The 19,857-nt window shown below is 41.3% G+C and overlaps 1 protein-coding gene across 2 annotated transcripts in view; it reads right to left on the reverse strand.

Annotated features, from left to right (window-relative positions):
• Positions 1 to 19,857, reverse strand: part of HSD17B2 (hydroxysteroid 17-beta dehydrogenase 2) — a 51,842-nt gene that overhangs the window by 12,468 nt on the left and 19,517 nt on the right. Inside the window, exons 2-3 of one of the 2 annotated variants that reach the window (XM_036440698.2) lie at positions 8,197 to 8,409; positions 1,506 to 1,691 (exon numbers count right to left, since the gene is read on the reverse strand). In XM_036440698.2, the coding sequence (XP_036296591.1) occupies positions 1,506 to 1,691; positions 8,197 to 8,409 (399 nt within the window). The remainder of the gene's footprint in view (positions 1 to 1,505; positions 1,692 to 8,196; positions 8,410 to 19,857) is intronic. The other variant, XM_045582654.1, reaches the window with a different exon arrangement.

The following is a 19,857-nucleotide window of genomic DNA, read 5'->3' on the forward strand; positions in this document are numbered from 1 at the left end:
AACCTGGACAGTTTATCTCCACTTTGCTTGGCTGGCTTTCCTCTCCCTTTTGAAACTGATGCCAACTGTATAGTTACATGACATCTCTGTCGTTCTGTTTCAAGGTCCTTCCTGTAGGAATGGGAAATGTGCAAGAAAAGGATCTATAATAATAAAAGCATAATATGCTAATTAGACCAGACAGCTGAACAACCTTCCAGACATCATTTCTGGACGAAGCTGTGGCAGGGGGGGCTGAGGCAGAGGCAGTTAGGTGTGATCAGGCAGGCAGGACAAGGAATACAGGAGGCTTCTAGAAGCTACCAAAGTCAATAAAATTGATTCTTAGAGACTCAGGAAGGAACGCAGCCCTGCTGACACCTTGATTCTAGCCCAGTGAGACCTCTCGCATCCAAAACTGTAAGATAAATTTGTATTAGTTAGCCATTAAATTTGTGGTTGTCGCTGAAGCCGGTTTGGCTAAGTGGATAGAGCGCTGGCCTGCAGACTCGAGGATCCCAGGTTCAATTCCGGTCAAGGGCATATACCTTGGTTGCAGGCACATTCCCTGTGGGGGGTGTGCAGGAGGCAGCTGATCAATGTTTCTCATCGATGTTTCTAGCTCTCTATTCCTCTCCCTTTCTCTCTGTAAAAAATCAATAAAATGTATATTTTTTAAAAATTTTGTGGCTGTCTGTCATAACAACAGTAGTAAAGTAATATACTTTGGTTGAGGGTGCATCTATGCTTCCTCCTTGCCTTCTATTCCCATCTCTCTCTCCAAAAAAATAAATAAATAAATAAAACAACTGTGGGGATTGACCTTAATATCCAACATGGGCTTCCATACTGAGGCTCATTCTGCCCCAAATTCTCCAAGCACTCCTAGATAACATTTTTTTATCACACTTATGTGATATCACACACAGGGCATTGTTTATGAAAGGGAGATTATTAAACTCCCAATTCAAGTTGTTGACTGCCTGTTCTTGGATATGGAGAGAAATGAATCATCAAATATCTTACTTTGTTCCAATTGTGAAGATTGCAAAATGAAGAGAGGGATCTTATGGAAAACACTAGTAGGCAGCCAACTGAGAAATGGGACTCTGAAGTGCCAACAGAATGAAGCCATTTGTCTACTCATCTTACAGGGAACAAAAGAGTATGCCAAGTTCAGGGAGGATTGAAAGCAGGTTACCTGTACTGCTCACTTTAACTGTACGCAGAACTTTCTGTTCAGATCTAGGAAGCTTGTGCATTGGCTTGTGCCAATGTGAAAATATGCAACAACCCTCAATTCCCAGCAATGAATAGATGAGTTAGAAGGTCTGTTAGAGCTTGTACATAAAAATGTTTTAAAGGAGATAAAGGTTTCATTATTTTAGAATCAATAGTAAATATACAATGTGACTAATCATGACCCAGCCCTACATAAGCATGTCATACCTTCTTATTCAGCCCACAAAGACCGCACGTCTTGCATAATGGGCACTGCACAACCTTGTGGGGAAAGGCCAACTCACCCGCCATGCTGCTGATGTTCACCAGCCTCCCCTTGGATTTCCTAAGAAGAGGCAAAAATGCCTTTGTGACTTCCACAGCCCCGAAGAAGTTCACGTCCATACATCGTTTGTAGTGGATCATAGGAATGAGCTCCCCATCAGCGGGTAAGCCAATAATCCCAGCATTGTTGACCACAGCCCACAGTCCTGAGAACAGAAAGGAACAGCATTGAGGTTGAGCCAGACTAGACAGCAGGACAATTTTTAACACATTAAGTTCTAGAGTCAAAAGGGCCGCTTTGAGATTAAGGACAAATCACTTATACTCTCCAAACTCAGTGTCTTTGAATACCTACAACCACCTGCCCTGAGGGGTTATGTGGGGAGTAAATTTGTGAAATATCAAGCAATATTTTTGGAGGTATTTTCCTTTGCTTCAGAGCACTTTTCTACATCCATGCAGTTTGATAAGAGTCTACCTCATGCTTCTCCCTCCAAGGAATGTGTAGAGACGGTATGGTATCTTTAGGTCAATGCAGGATGACATAAGAGCTTATCTGTCCTTTTCCTTAGACAAGATCTCCTAGTTCTAGGAAACAGGGAAACTAGAGAACAAGTTCCAAGAGCTAAGAAGACTGCAAAGACCCTGAATCCTATTCTTTCTCCCAACCAGCCTGATCCCTTTCATAAGAATTACCAGAAGGCCCTAGGCTGTTTGGCTTAGTGGATAGAGCATCAGCCCTCAGACTGAAGAGTCTCAGGTTTGATGCCAGTCTAGGGCACGTACCTCGGTTGCAAGCTCGATCCCTGGCCCCAACCTGGGTCTATTATGGGAGGCAACCAATTGATGTGTCTCTCTCCCATTGATATTTCTTTTTCTATCTCTCCCCCTCCCTTCCACTCTCTCTAAAAATTAATGGAGAAAATATCCTCCAGTGAAGATTAACAACACACACACACACACACACACACACACACACACACGGAAAAAAAGAAGAAAAAAATAATCACTAGAAGGGCTTATTCAAACACATTGCTGGTCTCTTCCCCCTCCCCTCCCCCCCCCCCCCCCCCCCCCCCCCCCCCCAGATTCTGATTTGGGATGCCTGGAAACTTTAGAATCTACATTTCCAACGAGTTCTCAGGCAACGCTGATGCTAGCCTGGACCACACTTGAAGAACCACTGTCCACAGCTAGTGGTTTTCAACCTTGACCGCACATGAGACTCACTTGGGAGGCTTTTAAAAGCCCTAATGCCCAGGCCATATCCCAACCAACTAGAACAGGATCCTTAAATGAGGAAGAAAGGGGACCTTCAAAATAGTACTTTAAAAATTTTCCCAGGTGCTGAAACCGGTTTGGCTCAGTGGATAGAGCCTCAGCCTGCGGACTGAAAGGTCCCGGGTTCGAGTCTGGTCAAGGGCATGTACCTTGGTTGCGGACGCATCCCCAGTGGGGGGTGTGCAAGAGGCGGCTGATCGATGATTCTCTCTCATCGATGTTTCTAACTCTCTATCCCTCTCTCTTCCTCTCTGTAAAAAATCAATAAAATATATATTTTAAAAAAATTTTTCCCAGGTGATTCCAATACACAAGTTTGAGAACCATTGCCATAAATAGTAGTAGAGAGGTATCAGAAAAACTCCAGATGTTTTTTGGGGATGAGGGATCCAAAGCAGAAGTGAGTGACCTGGGTCCTCTTTATCTGAGAGAAAAAGAGATGGCAGGACCTAACATATGTTTAGATTGATGGGCCTGAAGCAGAATCTCTGAGTTCCCTGAACCTTGGCATGATTTAGAACAGTGGCTCTCAAAATGTAGTCTAGAATCAGCAGCATCTTATCAACTGGGCCTTTGTTAGAAACTCCAATCTGGAACCCCACCTCACACCTGGTGGATCAGAAACTGCCTATCAGAAATTGTTGAATCTCAGCACCTAATACAACCTGCCTTCTGGGTGATCCTGCAGCACGCTCAAGTGATAGAACCTGCATTATGTATAGGAGATAAACCAGCCTCAGTGCTGGCAGAGTGCAGAAATGGCAGGAGGCACCAACCCTAGCATCTAGGAAGAAGGTATGTGAGGACTGGATGGAGCCTCGGACATCTCCACAGGGGCCAACATGAAGCATTGACAATCCAAGATGAAATGTCCCATCCCCAGGAATGTAGATGCCACTACCCCAGGGAAATGAGATGAAGTTGAAAATGACAGAAATGCTTTTTGCCACATGTCAGAAAGATTGCTCAAAATAGAAATTGAGTTGAGTTGTAGAAAATAAAGTTACATGTCTTGCACACCTGAGTTGGTGACATTTCACACATCATAATGTTAGGAAAATCCAGAGAGAGGGTGCCTGGCATGTATTGTAGCAAGAGCTCAACAGCTATTAGGATGGTGAGGGGTGATGAGGATGCCTCCACCAGTGTCCTCTCACTCAGTGAGGGTTTTAATTCATTCAGCCTGTTGCACACCTTTAACCAGTCAACATGCAGATTCGGCTTGAGAATGCCCTTGAACAGGGCTCAGCAAACTTTTTATATAAAAGGCTAGATAGTAAATATTTTAGTGTTGCAGGTCCTACTGTCTCAACTCTTCCATTATTATGTGAGAGCAATCAGATTATATGTAAGTGAGTGGGCATGGCTGGGTGTCAATAAAACTCATGTATAGACATTGACATTTGAATTCCATATAATTTATGTGTCAAAAAAATTCTTCCGATTTCTTTTAACTATTTAAAAATGTAAAAATAAAAAAAATCCTTAGCTCACAGGCTACGCAAAAATAGGTGGCAGAGCTACATAATAGACTTTAAATGATAAAGTTAAAGAGAGAGAAAACAGATGAGTTATTGTCAGGAATTAAGGATGAGAATATGGCTCTAAAAGGTAGCCTGGTATTGATGAAACAGTTCTGCATCTTGATTGTGGTAATTTTAGCACAAGCCTACACATTATGATATTGCAGAGCTACACACACACACACACACACACACATACTTGCACATATGAAATCTGAATAAACTCTGGATAATATTAATGCCAATTTCCTAATTTTTCTATTGTACTATAGTTGTGCAAGATGTTGATACTGAGAGAGGCTTGGCAGATGGTGCTTAATATTTCCCTGTACATTTTTTGCAACTTTCTGTGAATCTACAATTATTTCTAAATAAAATGCTAAACAAAACAACAACAACAATTTAAAAAAAAAAAAACAGGTAGAGCCATAGTTTGGCAACTCCTGTCATAGAACTCCAAACTGGCCATTATGCCCTTTATACCTATAGGACTTTAAAATAATTAATATTCATTAATAATTAACCATATGCTAACACCAAGTTAATAATATATTGTATAGGGACACAGCTCAGCTGCTGGCCCTCATCCAGGAGCATCAGTTTTCCAGAGGGTTCTTTAGCAAACATCATTCTTTCTGATTTTAAACTCTCCTGTTTCACTGCTCCTCATTCTCTTTGATTTGAGAGGCTGAAGTTGAAAGAGACCCCTGGGAAAACAGGCAATGATATATTGGTAGTTCTGTCTCAGAAGAGGATTGCCCTCTATAATGCTGGCTCCCAAACATCAGGGGCTCATACCTTGTAAAATGCACTCACCACATCCCTTCCTCCCTGGACACTGGCATGGTATTTCTCCCTACTTTATTGGCCAGTATTGCTCCTCTGGCCTCACTAGACGGATCTGTATAGAATATCTCCTTGAATAAGATATCATGAAATCAAACTTACTAGAGGAATAAGCTCAAACTGGTAAGATAGCAAAAGAACAGGGCTGGAAAAAGGTACCTTTTTATAAAATGATAGCACATTGCTAAACTTGCTGAAAATTGATTCCTGGTAACGAACAATCTATTTTTCTCTCATCCTCTCATTTCTTGGATGTTTGTTGAATATTTTCTATATGACTGGGACTGTCCTTAATATTGAATGAATGAAAACTAAGAGCCCTAACTGAATGCTTTCCTCATATCAGGGACTCTTCTCAGTGCTCTCTTTGTAATAACTACTAGAGGCCTGATGCACAAAATTCGTGCAAGGGGCTCAACCCTGATAGCCCTGGCTTTATCTGAAAGATGGTCCTGAAGGTTGTTCAGCTGTCTGGTCTAATTAACATATTATATTTTTATTATTATAGATTACTTCAAATAGCAAATGAAACAGATAACATTACTCTCTTGGTGCTGTAAAGAGAAGTGTTTGAGGCTTCCATTGAAAGCCCTATATTAAAACCAACACAGGAGAAATCAGAGCTAAGAAATAGGGACTGAGTCCTGATGACATTGCTTAAGTTCCCGGATCCAGATATGCCTGAGGCCAACTGGTCTTCTCAATCACATGAGCAAATACATTCCCTTTATGTTTCAACAATTTTAAAAAATATTTTTATTGATTTTAGTGAGGAGGGGGGAGAGAGATAGAAACATTAATGTTGAGAGAGAATCATTGATTGGCTGCCTCCTGCATGCCCCCTTACTGGGGATTGAGCCTGCAACTCAGGCATGTGCCCTTGACTGAAATCAACCTTGGACCTTTCAGTCCACAGACTGATGCTCTATCTACTGAGCCAAACTTGGTCAGGGCTGCTTCAGCAAATTTGAATTGGGTTGTGTCATTTGCATCTCAAAGAATCCTGGTGAAAACATAGTTCTGGTTCTCAAGGAACCTAATGGTGAGGAGTGGTAGATGGACAGATATTTATAATAATGCGGTGATACAAATGTCTGCAAAGTATAATGAGTAAGTGTCCAGAAAAGGAAGTGAATGATGTAGCCTAGATTATCAGAAAGGTCGTGCAAGAGAGGTTGTTTGGGCCAGGACTTCTGTGGGAGTAGAGTCTGCAGTTGGATAAAGGCAAGAGCCTTAGAGAAAGGAAGTGGAGGCCAGAAGAGAATTTTGGCAAGAGGAAGCAGAACATGCAAAGATACAAACTAGCAAATTCTATTCTGGAAACCATTCAGAATTAAGACTTTGGCAGGGGCCACTATACTGAAAGGCCTTAAGGTATTTAGGTTTTATTAGAGAACCACTGAACTATGGAATAACACATAGCAAAACACCTACCACAAAGCTGGCTCATGGGAGGAACCCAAGACAGGAAAACCCTGTATGTCAAGGGATTTTTAGATGACATTGTAAGATGTGCACATTATAAAGATTACCCTCCATTTGGAAAGTAATGGGAAAGGTAAATGAAGAGGGGTCATTGTGGGAGCCCAAGTGAAAGATGAGGGCCTTCACTAAGCCATAGATGCCTAGAGATGGTTGGAAGGTCTGGGATGATAAAGATCTAGGGGGTATGATTGACAGGGCTCCAGACCAATAAGATGCAGGGATTACAGGTAGACACAGGTTTAAGGGACACCCCCAGGTTGCTGGCTTGAATGTGGCAGTGCTAACACCTGAGCCAAGGGGTACAGAGGATAAACTGGTTTGCAGACTGGCAGCAGAGGTCAGATTTTGACAAATCAAGTTGGGATGTCTGCTAGATAATTTTATATACATGTAGTTTTGGATATTGAAAAGAGGGCTAGGTTGGTAATACAGATTTGGAAGTTACTTAAATCACAGTTGGTTCAATCTCAGTGTTTCTAAACTCAGGCAGAATATTAGCATCGCCTGGGAGCTTTAAAATATACTGATACCTAAGACCCTGCATAAAATCTTCTTTACAGCTGACATTCCCAGTAAAAGGATAAAAACATTTCCAGCCTCGTAGCTGAAGGATTAGCTGAGTTATTGTAGATAGATATTGATGTGGTTGGTTGGGGGAGGGGTTCTCAGGCTGGGTGGGTATCCAGAGTGTTAGACCGGTGCTTCAGAAGGGCTTCAGGCTTGGTTGAATTCCCTGCTGGGACCATTTAAAGTCTTAATCATTTTTTAGACTAAAAGGGACTCACATAATTTTCATTTTGCACTGCCCACCCTCCCCCCAACATATGTAGCCCATCCTGGGACCAAACTTGGATATTTTCAAAACACTCTCTGATGCAAATTCCTGATATAGGGAAAGAACAATATAGCCCAAAAAATGTGAACTGAGAAGTTTGGGATAGATCCTCAGTAACATTCACATTTATGGACAGGATTAAGGGGTAGAAGTAAAGGCTCAGATAGATGCAGAAAGAATGATCAGCGAACTACAAGGGCAATAGGGGTCTGGTGACACCAAAGCAGGGGAGGGTGATCGCCACATTTAAACACTGCAGAAGAGTTAAGAGGTTGTAGTTTAGGATAATTCTGATTAGCTTGGCCAGATCTGGGTAGGGTTCCAAAGAGCTTGGCTTTGGCCATGAAGGAAGGGAACAAGAAAGGACAGTGGCTAAGGAAGGACCATGATTATGAAGCTTTTTAAAAATCGAATACATGTTAGTTAATATTGGTGTAAGGAGAGACATGAGGAAGGGGTGAGAGGCAGTGATTGATGGAAGAGTGACTGAGCAGATGTTGGAGGAACCAGGATAAAGAATTCTATAAGTACTGTGAAGACAGACAATGCCCGACTCATTCCTAACGCACTCATGTCTGCGAGAGGCCCCTGCACGTGGCAGCTGCTCCGTAGAGGTGCCTTCAGATGTGGTCAGCAGCCAGAATGGACTAGAGGGAAGCAGTAATTAGAGGCTGGAACCCATATTGGGCATTTGCAAGGAGGTGGAGGGCAATGCAGGGCATGGGTGGCTGAAGGCAGTACCTCTGTTCTTCACCTTCTGCACCACTTTGCTGTAGGCATCTTTTATCTGCTGTGAGTCGGTGACATCCATCTGGAGCACAGAGAAGCGCTTGGAGCAGGTTCTTCGCAATTCTTCTGCTCCTGATCCATTTTCATTCAGAACTCCAGCAAACACAGTAAAGCCCAGCTGGTCCAGATACTTGGACAGAGCATGACCAATCCCAGAATCGCTACCTGCAAGGGGTCAAAGCAAGACAAAGTTGCTCTGGAGAAAATATTTAATAAGGAAACATACCACATGCTATTTATAATGGTCCATATTCTCTGGACAGAGTGGATCTTGAGGAATTTTCTTCATCTAAGCGGGAAATAGGCAGAGAACCCAAAAATAGATTATTTTTTCTGTATATAAAAAGGGAAATGAGGGAGAATTTGGGGTAGGAGAAAAGCTGATGGGAGGATGTCCAGGAGTAGCTGGTGGCAAAAGAACTTAGAAGGGAATAAAACTTCTCTTTACTAATTCTGGATTTGTTTTTGTTCAGATTATTATAGTTGTTCCTCTTTCCTCCTCTCCCCTCTCCCCCCGCCATAGCTCTCTTCCTCCCACCTCTGCTCTTCCCTCCCCCCCTCACTGTCCTCATCCATAGGTGTACATTTTTGTCCAGTCTCTTTCCATACCCCACACCCATTCCCCCCGAGAATTGTCAGTCCACTCCCTTCTTTGGCCCTGATTCTATTATATTCACCAGTTTATTCTGTTCATCAGATTTTTTATTCACTTATTTTTAGATTCACTTGTTGTTTTTTAATTTCTTTATTGATTAAGGTATCACATATGTGTCCTCAATCCCCATTCTCATCATCCACCCTTCCCCACTTAGATTCACTTGTTGTTTGATTTGTATTTGTTGTCACTTTGTTGTTCATAATTTTTATCTTTACCTTTTTCTTCTTCATCCTCTTCTTAAAGAATACATTTTAGCATTTCATATAATACTGGTTTGGCAGTGATGAACTCCTTTAGCTTTTTCTTATCTGTGAAGCTCTTTATCTGACCTTCAATTCTAAATGACAGCTTTGCTGGGAGAGTAATCTTTGTTGTAGTTTTTTTCTATTCCTCACTTTGAATATTTCTTGCCACTTCGTCTGGCCTGCATAGTTTCTGTTAAGAAATCAGCTGACAATCATATGGGTACTCCCTTGTAGATAATTGTTTTTCTCTTGCTGCTTTTAATATTCTCTTTTTGTCTTTTGCCCTTAGCATTTTAATTATGATGTGTCTTGGTGTGGTCCTCTTTGGATTCCTTTTGTTTGGGGTTCTCTGTGCTTCTTGGACTTGTAAGTCTATTTCTTTCACCAGGTCGGGAAAGTTTTCTGTCACTATTTCTTCAAATAGGTTTTCAATAACTGGAGTTCAGAGCAATGGGGAGCTTGTGTCTCCCTCTCAATTGAAAAAGACAACAACGTACTTAGTTGCCAGCCCCTTTCCTCTCGCGTTCCTCTATACCTCTGCACTTCACTTCTGCACCTCTTCACTTCTTCCGAGTCTCAGTGTGCTTTTCTCCTTCCTTCTAGAACACATGTGTCAAACACAAGGCCCGCGGGCCAAATTCGTCCCGCTAGGCCTTGCAATGTGGCCCGAACCGCGCTGTCATCACTGCACTCCGCTGCGTTTCCATCACAATGACAGTTTATGACTGTTCAGTAAACCATTCGGCCCGCGATTTAGGCTGGATTTTAGATTTTGGCCCCTTCTCTGATTGAGTTCGACACCCCTATAATCTAGAAGATGTATAATTTCTACTAAGACAGCCTTCCTGTGGTTCTGGATGATATCCATTTTGTCTTTTAATTATAGTTTTGAAGTGTTTGTGTGAATCAGTAAAGCCAAAGTTGAAAGGAGGCCATCTCCTCCATTTGCTTGTACTTACTTATGAGGAAGAATAACTTAGAGGCCTGAATGTGAGCTTGACTCCCAATTCCTACCTGTGCAACCTTGGTCAGGTTATTTTACCTTTCCATGCCTCAACTTCATCATTTGTAATAATGCTGCCTACACCAGTTAATATTTTGATGTGCTTAACAGTGTCTGTTTCAAGTAATTATCATATAGGTGTTTTTTGTGTGTGTGTTTTTAACAAAACTATGCCATCCTTCCTGATTTTCAAGCCTTTACATGCACAATATTGGTAGATTGGGATTTTGCCTCAACCAACAGTTAGCTAACATATCTGGATTAAGATTTAAACTCCTTGATTCTGCCACTTCCATGTCTGAGCCTTGTGAAATTTTATATATAGCTCTTTTGAAACTCCACTTCCTCATCTGGGAAGTGGGATTATAATAGTATCTCCCTCCTGAGCTGAGCTTGAAAGTCAACAAGACAAAGGGTATTTTTGCACAAGGTCCAACATGTCACGTGTGGCTGTTATCAGTCTAGTGGCTCTAACCCAGACATGATTTCTGATTTACAGTGTTAGAGATAAGGCTGTGTTAGCCCTGGTGTCGCAAGGCTGTGCGTTTGTGCAGGGTCAGAGGGCCTTGGGAAAGTATGTGGCTGGAGAGCCACTCCCTGCCTGGTAGGATAACCTTGTGCATTCCAGAAATCCAAAAACAAGGCTGGCGCCTCTGTGAAAAGGCAAGGTGTTTCATCAGAGTTATTCAAAATGTAGTAGCCTCTGAAAATAATCATGCCTGATACCAACTGAATGCTCACCAGCTTCCAGCCAGCTTCAGATATATCAACTCATGGAATCTTTCGAACCAACCCTTAGAGGAGGAAACTGAGACACCGGAGGATTAAGTCATTCGGTTGGGACATGGCAGAGGTTGGGTTTGAGATATAAACATTTCAGGCATGAACTATTCACTTCTTCCTGAGCACAAGGCTTAACGTAAAAGGTGGTCACTAAAAGGTATGTGTTGACTAAATAGGCATTTAAGAGGGCACTAAATGTGAGTTCCTTAAGGAGAGAGAGAGAGAGAGAGAGAGAGAGAGAGGGAGAGAGAGTCCTAGTTCACTGGTGTTAAAAGTACATGACTCAAAGTAAGTGTTCAGCAAACTGCTGAGCTGGATGTCTACCCCAATAGGGGAAAAGCTGGGGTTGGTTTTAAGCTGTACCTTTTGAGATCATTCTATCTGTGGTGGCCTGGAAATCCATCAACTTGGAGTAAGCAATTAGGACTAGAATCCCATTCATGCAAGATTGGAGTGAATTTAAAGTAGTGATTCATTCAGATTTATGTGCAAAATGGAAACAATGTAAATCACTTTAATTCAAAAGACTTAATAATTGTATAGTTTCAAAGCTGGTGGGTTAATTGTAAGTTGATTTATGCCGTAGCCACGTCAGGGTGCCATATTAGCTGGTGAACAGAAATACGTCTCCTCATTTGCTGGGTCAAATCTTTAATTAGGTGAGTTGTGAATAATTAGATCTCAGGAGTTCTTCAGGGGTAGGTCCCTTGCAAGCAACACACCCAACCTGCAAAAATAAGATTGTATGTGCAATTTTGGACACAAGGTGGAAGCTACATTCAGAAAAAGAGATGAAGGTAGGGTCGAAGAAGAAGAGGGAATGCAAACCTATAAATGGTCTAGTCATTATTAAAACATCATATAAGAAAAAAAACTGTATGATCAGCAATGAAATAAATAGAAGAAATTATCCATAAGCTCACCAATCTAGTATAACTTCTATAATTTTCATGTTTTTCTTCTATTCTTTTTCTATACACTGCTTGACAACTAATTTTAAGCTAATATTATATAAACCAATTTTGCATGTTCCACATAATCCTCAAAATCATAAAATTCTCCTCATTAAAATGTAGCAAAAAGAAATGGTGAGAGCCTGGATTCTGGAGCCAAGACACCTGAGTTCAAATCCTGACTGCCATTTACCAGTTGTGTGACTTTAGACAATCAGTAAACTCTCCGTTTCTCAGTTTCTTCATCTATAAAGTAAAGTGATAGTAGGATCTGCCTCATATGGTTGTTAGAGAATGCAATGATTTGATATATTAAAGTAACAGGGCCTTGTACATGGCAGTTGCTACCAAGGTATTTATTAGGTTTTTATTTACCTTTTTAAACATTCTTTTATTGGTTACTTCTAGTTCCTGCAATCAGAAGGGCTTCAGTTCAGTCTGGATCTCTGAAGGTCATCACAGCTGTTCTAACTATACAATGATGAACTAGCCAAGGACCACAGTTCTGCTTCCTGCCAGTGATCCCCTCTTTCCAGACCCTGTCCCTAAATTCCTCTAAGTCTCCACTTTGGGTACGCTGTATTCAACAAATAGCAGCTTAAAGCAGAGCTTCATAGCAGGTGGGCATCTTCTGAGGTACCAAGGCCCTTTCTCATAGTGGAATTTCACTTCTGATAGTAGAATGAATAAATAAAAATTGAGGACCAACTATGTATTATTAAGAAGACACATTTGGAATATGCGTTTTTCATGGCCCACACTGTGTACTTTGTAAAATTTAAATACTTCAAATAGGGTGATTTCACATGAAATTCCAGGCCTTTTATTTTTCTTGATTAAACAGGAAATGGGCCAACTCTGGGCCTACATTCCTACAAAGAACCCATGTACTGAAGCTGAGAATCCCAATGGCTGCCCCTTAGATAAGCCATTCTCTCAGAAAAAAACTCATGCTCCATTGTTTGCACCCACATTTTTATTGCCAGCACTCCTCATTAATATGACCTGCCCCACCCCTGTAGCCTTTGAGCCCAAGACCCTTGACATACTTTCCCATTTGCACATGTCCTCTGGCTCAAAAGTTGTTTACCTGGAAATCTGTGGAAAAGTAAGGAGAGAAGGACTTTCCTCTCCCTTATTTAAGACTGAAGCAATAAATCAGGATTGAAACTCCCAGGTTGACACTGCTTGTTCTCTATAAAGTATATTAAGTTATGATAAAACTAGAGGCCTGGTGCATGGATTTGTGCACTAGTGGTGTCCCTCGGCATAGCCTGTGGGGATCAGGCTGAAACCAGAGTCCAATGCTGTCTGCCACTCCTGCCTCCCACTGCACCTGCCACAACTGCCCCTCAGTACACTCGCTGCTGCTTCACTACAGTCTCTGGGCTATGTTGTACTCCCACTGTGGGAGTGCACTGGCCACCAGGGGGCAGCTCCTACACTGAGCATCAGCCCCCCTGGTGGTCAGTGCATGACAGAGCAACTGGTTGGCCAGTCATATGGTTGCTTAGGCTTTTATATATATAGACTAGAAGCCTGATGCACAAAATTCATGCAGGTGTAGGCCTTCACAGCTATGACTGCCTCAGCCCTCACAGCCCTGGCTTCATCTGGAAAGTCATCTGGATGGTTGTTCTGCTGTTCAGCCGTTCAGTCGATTTGCATATTATACTTTTATTATTATAGATGATAGATGGATAATATAAAACTGTAGTGCACTTCAGACTTCTCCAAGGGCTGTGTAAAACTCGGCTCCTAATTCAGGAAAAGCAAGTCCTTGACAATTGTACAACCAACACCCCATGTCCCTTGCCCATGGCAATCTAAAAGGACAGTAATTATTGTAGTAAAGTCCTGAGAAATAGCTAGCTAGATCTTCCTTGTCAATTTTTAAATAGAAATCAATACTTTTTCCTGGAATATAACCTTCATGAATCTTTCTCCCATACTATTTTCATTCCTAAGTGAAGATAGGCAACTGAAATGCCAAGATATTAAATACTTGTTCAAAGATTCACAGGTGGGATGTTCTAGAATCGGGTCTCAAAAACCAGATTTGCTCTTTCTAAAGCATGTTTTTTTACTGCTATGATTCACTGTCTCTTTCAGCACTTGAGCAGATAGAAAGGAGATAGACAAACTGGAGACACCAATGATGGGAGCTCTCTGCTGAAGAGAGGTCCCCATCACTGGTGCCAGCTCCCTTCACAGAGGATGGACTCCCATCATCCATGAAACAGCACAAACTAATTGCAACTGCTCTTCCAAGAGGGGAAATGCAATAAATGGATTTGTTCTTAGTGGTATACAATGAAACAACTCCTAGTCTTCCTGAAAAGTAAGCAACCATTCAAAGCAGCCCTCTGGGTTTGAACAATGGCTGGATTCCCACACCATAGTCCATTCCTGATGACTCTTCTGAACTACACCTGTTTCCACCCAAGCTCAAGCACAATTCATCACCAATTGCCCTCAATTACTTCCTCCTGTAATTCCTTTTTCTCTTAAATGGCATTTCTCTTTCCAACACCTTCTCTCCCAATCTTCATCTCCATTCAGTATCCACACTTTCCATCCCAAGATTTTGACATCTAGCTCTGCACTGAGTGGTCAGATTATTATGATCTCTGAATGCATAATAATCTGGCCACTCAGTGTATGTATGTATGTGTATATATATATATATATATTTAATTTTTTTAGAGGCCTGGTGCATGAATTCGTGCATGGGTGGGGTCATGGGCATTTGGCCAGCCTGCCTGCTGATCAAACTCCTGGTCAAGGGGAAAATTTTAATATTAGTCTTTTATTTTGTAGGATATACAATAAGAGGCCAGATTATTATGCATTCAGAGATCATAATAATCTGGCCACTCAGTGTATATTCCTTTTCTGAACACATGATATTAAAACTCAGCTCAACTCAACTCAGCCTGCCATCACATTGCCAACAAATTGGGGATGTACATTCTCAGGGAATTCTCAGCAGAAAATGACATCATAATTATCCAAAATTTCATATTACATCTGTTGAGAATATTCCAGTTAAGAAACATTGGAAATGATTCTCAATACTAACATCCTAAAATTAATGCCGATGGGGATGATATGCAGTCAGCTGTTATGGCCAGAATTTCACAAATCTTCAGCCAATAGATCATTAGAAAGAGGTGAGATAAGTATTCAGAAAACTCTCTTTGGACAGAACTTAAGAGACTCGTCCAAGATTCCTCAGCCCCTTTTCCTCTATGGGTATCTTTGCAGATACTTGGAATACTTTTTTAAAGTCTATTAAATGCCCACCCCAACAAAAAGAAACAAAATGGTAAGAGTCTATCCAATAGTTGGTATCTATGACCATAAGAAAAGGTGGTGCTCTGGCTTTCCCCTAATGCCTCTTTCAACTTCTGACACTTCTTCCTGTCTCTTTTCATATTCATTTGTTCATGCATTTATTCATTTATTCATTCATTCAGGAATCACTGTGTTAGGTCACAAAAATATCACCAGTGCCCAAACCTGCCCTCAGAGTCTTGTTTGGTTTGTCTGGATGGAGCCAAGTATTGGCAACAGTTTCCAAAGCTCTCTAAGTGATTCCATTGTGTGGACAGGGTTGAGAAACACTGATCTAAGACAAGGATCTCAACCAGGGGTTATTTTGTCCCCCAGAATATTTATCAATGTTTGGAGATATTTTGGTTTTCACAACTCTGAGAGGGTTATTGGCATCTAAGGTGTAGATGCCAGGGACATTGCCAAACACCCTACAGTTTACAAGGGAGTCTCCACCACAAAAAACCATCCCGTCCCAAATGGCAGTAGTGCTGAGGTTGAGTAACCCTGGTCTAGGGAAAAGACAGATATTTTAAAAACATTTTAATAGTGAAGAATGTTATAAATAGAAAAATTCTAAGAACTAAGGGCCATAATTTCTTTACAGAGCACTCAAGTTCCATCCTTTAGTGAATACTCCATGGAGGAAAATACGAGCAGGAAAGGGAAGGAACTAGGTCATTTCCAACAGGGTATAGACTTTATTGGGTTGTCTAGTTTAATGTCTATCCCCTTTGCCTAAAACAGTTCTGGGTAGTTGCTCAGTAAATTCTTGTCCAATGACAAAATGTCCAGCTGATTAAATGAAAGTCTCCTAGTCCAGGCACCATCATGTTTCTCGTCACCTTGCACTACACTGATCTCCTGGACTCACTGTTTCCCCTCCCTGAGATGCCTGCCCTACCCTGCCATCTATCTGGTCCCTAGTGCCTCATTCTGCATCTCAAGGGTCTTTCAAAGTCTACTTTTTTCTCTGCTCCACAGACTCAGAAGTTTTCATTGACCCTGGGTTAAACTTCAAGTTCTTAAGTCTGGTATCAAAGGATGCATGATGAGATTCTAATCTCCGTTTCCAGATGTATCTCCCACTGTCTTTCTACTGCTCTCCTGAATGCCACTCACCACCATACCTAAAGTTTCTTTTGTGCTTCCTTACCCACATCTTTGGTCACTCAGATTTTCTACCTAGAATGCTCTCTCATATCCCTTTAGCCATTCCTCACCATTTTAACTTTCTTTGTTGTTGTTAGTCCTCACCCAAGCATATTTTGTCCATTGATTCTTTTAGAGAGAGTGGGAGGGAGGGAGGAGAGAGAAACATCAATGTGTGAGAAACACGTCGATAAGGTTATCCGTTAAATGCACCCTGGTGCTAAGGTTCAAACCGGCAATCCAGATAAGTGCCTTTGACCAGGAATCCATGCCTTTGACCTGTCAATATGCAGGCTGATACTCTAACCACTGAGAAACACGAGCCAGAGCCATTTTAATATTTTAAAAACTATTTTCCATAAGAGATCAGAGGACTCTGTAATGAATTATCAACATTTTATTTCTTCTATTTCCTCCACAGACACTTCTTCTTTTTTTATTGTATTTTAAATCATACCCCACAGTTAATTACATGTTAGCCATAAATCTGTAAATATGCATCAGTATACACCAATAAGAAATAAGAACTTTTTAAGCCTGACTATATTGTCATTATAAACCTGACAAGATGAGCAATTCTTTAATGTCATCTAATACCAAGGAGGCATTCAAATTTCTTAGTTTATTTCAGAAATGTCTTCTGACAGTTAATTTGACTCAAGGTATAAACAAGTTTTATACCTCACATTTGGTTTCCATGTCTCTTAAGACTCATTTATTACATAAAATTCTATTCTCTCCATTTTTATGCCACTTATTTGTTGAAGATGCTAAGGCATTTATTTGTCCTTTAAATTATCCCACATCCTGAATTTGACAAATGGCTTCCTTGTGCTGCCAACTTGCTCCTCTGTCCTCTGTATTTCCAGTAAAGTTGGATTTAAAGGCTTACCGTATTTTTCGGGGTATAAAACAACCCCCCTAATTTTTACAGTTAAAACCTAGGTTTAGGCCTATATTCGCTGTATAAGACTACCTCCCACTTCTGAGGCAACACCAGTTTTTTTTTAATAGACCGCCTCTCTGACTCTGGCCAATCTGAGCAGGCTTTTTACTAGGATACAGTGTAGCTTTGGATACAGAACATGTATTCTAGTAAAAAGCCTGCTCAGATTGGCCAAAGTCAGAGAGGCGGTCTATTAAAAAAAGAACTGGTATTGCCTCGGAAGTGGGGGGTAGTCTTATACAGCGAATATAGACCTAAACCTAGGTTTTAACTGTAAAAATTAGGGGGTCGTCTTATATGCGGAAAATAAGGTAGTTATATATAGGCTCTTTATCTCAAGGCAGCCTGATAGGCAGCGCTGGGTGCTTCCTGTTGCATGATGCCAGGAGGTATAAGGCTGAGTCATGCTCCACTTTAATAATGTCAATCAGCTATCCTATATAACAAAGAGGTAATATGTGAGCCCTTGCATCACAAGATGGCCACCCCCACATTGTCACAAGATAGTCACCCCACATTGTCGCAAGATGGCCAGCAGTGGAGGGCAGTTGGGGCGATCAGGTTGGCAGGGGAGCAGTTAGGTGTCAATTAGGTCAACAGGGGAGTGGTTAGGTAGTGATCAGGCTGCCAGGCAGTAGCAGTTAGGGACAATCAGGCAGGCAAGCAGGCAAGTTGTCAGGAGCCAGCAGTCCCGGACTGTGAGAGGGATGTCCTACTGCCGGACATATGCAAATTGACCCTTGTAGGATCCAAACTAAACAGGCAGTCAGACATCCTCCAAGGAGTCCCAGATTAGAGAGGGTGCAGGCTGGGCTGAGGGATAACCCCCCCCCCCCATTGCACAAATTTTGTGCACCAGGCCTCTAGTTAAATGTAATGTTCTCCATTGATGTTTCACATGAGATTTATTTTTAGTTTTTTTAATATATTTTATTGATTTTTTACAGAGAGAAAAGTGAGGGATAGAGAGAGTTAGAAACATCTATGAGAGAGTCATCGATCAGTTGCCTCTTGCAAACCCCCTACTGGGGATATGCTCACAACCAAGATACATGCCCTTGACCGGAATCGAACTTGGGACCTTTCAGTCCGCAGACCTACGCTCTACCACTGAGCCCAACCAGTTTTGGCAGCCAAACTGGTTTCAGCTCACATGAGATTTAAACTACATTAATGACCATTAATGACATGGTTGTTGCCTCCATTCATATTTCATTCGACTCAAAATTAATATTTTTTCTACTTCTATAATTTATTCTGCATTTATTAACTAACATTGTGAAGAGTGACAAAATTTAAACTGCATTCATTGTTAGTAATATTATTGTTGTTGTAGCCCTCGCCTGTTTTGCTTAGTGGTTAGATCATTGGTCCAAGGACTGAAGGATTATGGGGTCTAATCTGGTCAAGGTCACATACCTCAGTCAGGATGTATGAGGGAGACAATCAATCAATGTGTCTCTCTTACATCAATGTTTCTCTCTCTGTCTCTCCCCGCCCTTCTACTCTCACCAAAAAATCAATGGAGAAAAAATATCCTCAGGTAAGGATTAACAACAACAAAAAATATTATTGTTGTTGTAAATATTATTATTTTGAACTGTCAAATGTATATAGAAAGTAAAGCAAATGTTAACAACATTGAAGACCAAAATTTTTTAGCCTAATGGAAAAGAGGGACAAGTCTAAAGTTGAAGAAGTAAAAGTCCTGTCATCTTCAATTTGAATTCAAAGTATCAATATGAATTCATGACTTATTTTCCTCCTAGACATCACATATTCCCTAGTTCTGAGCCCTGAAAAGGCCTAGAAGCAGTGATAATGCCCAAAATTCATAAATTGAAACTCTAATCCTGAGGCGATGGCATTAAGAACTTGGACCTTCAGGAGGTGATTAGATCATGAGGGTGGAGCCTTATAAATGGGATTAGTGGCTTTAATCAGCCATAGAGGTCTTCTCTCTTTCTGCCCTGAGGATACAAGGAAAAGTTGGCATTAAGCAACCTGGAAGGGCTCTCACCAGAAGTGAACTGTGCTGGTAACAGAACTGTGAGAAATACATTTGTTAGTTAAAAGCTGTCCAGCCTATAGCATTTTGGGCTAAGACAACTTTTAAGGTTTCAGTGGTTTAATAATCAGCTTCAAAAAATCCTGCATATTCAACAATTCACTCTGTAGAACCTGTACAACACAACACCAGTACACCACTGGAAACATACAGCAGTTTGAGGAAACATGAAGTTAGTGCAAGTGGTTCATATCTGAGGTATCAAGTATTAAATTCATCCCTACCTCAGGACCTTTGCACATATAATACTTTATCTTTTCTTTGCCTTGCCAGCTCATTCTCATGTTACCACCCCAGAGAGACATTTCTGATTATTGTTTAAAGTAGATGTTCCTGTTCGCACAGTGGACATCTCTGTGATGTACCACCCAGACACTTTTCAAGGACGGATTTGCCCCATATGCTAGGAGTGCTGTCAGCAGACATCTTTCAGAAGTCAGCTCCTCCAGGAATTGTCTCAGCTTTAGAG

This window comes from Pipistrellus kuhlii, unplaced genomic scaffold (genome assembly GCF_014108245.1).
Source record: "Pipistrellus kuhlii isolate mPipKuh1 unplaced genomic scaffold, mPipKuh1.p scaffold_m20_p_17, whole genome shotgun sequence".
In the NCBI taxonomy this organism is placed as follows: Eukaryota; Metazoa; Chordata; class Mammalia; order Chiroptera; family Vespertilionidae; genus Pipistrellus; species Pipistrellus kuhlii.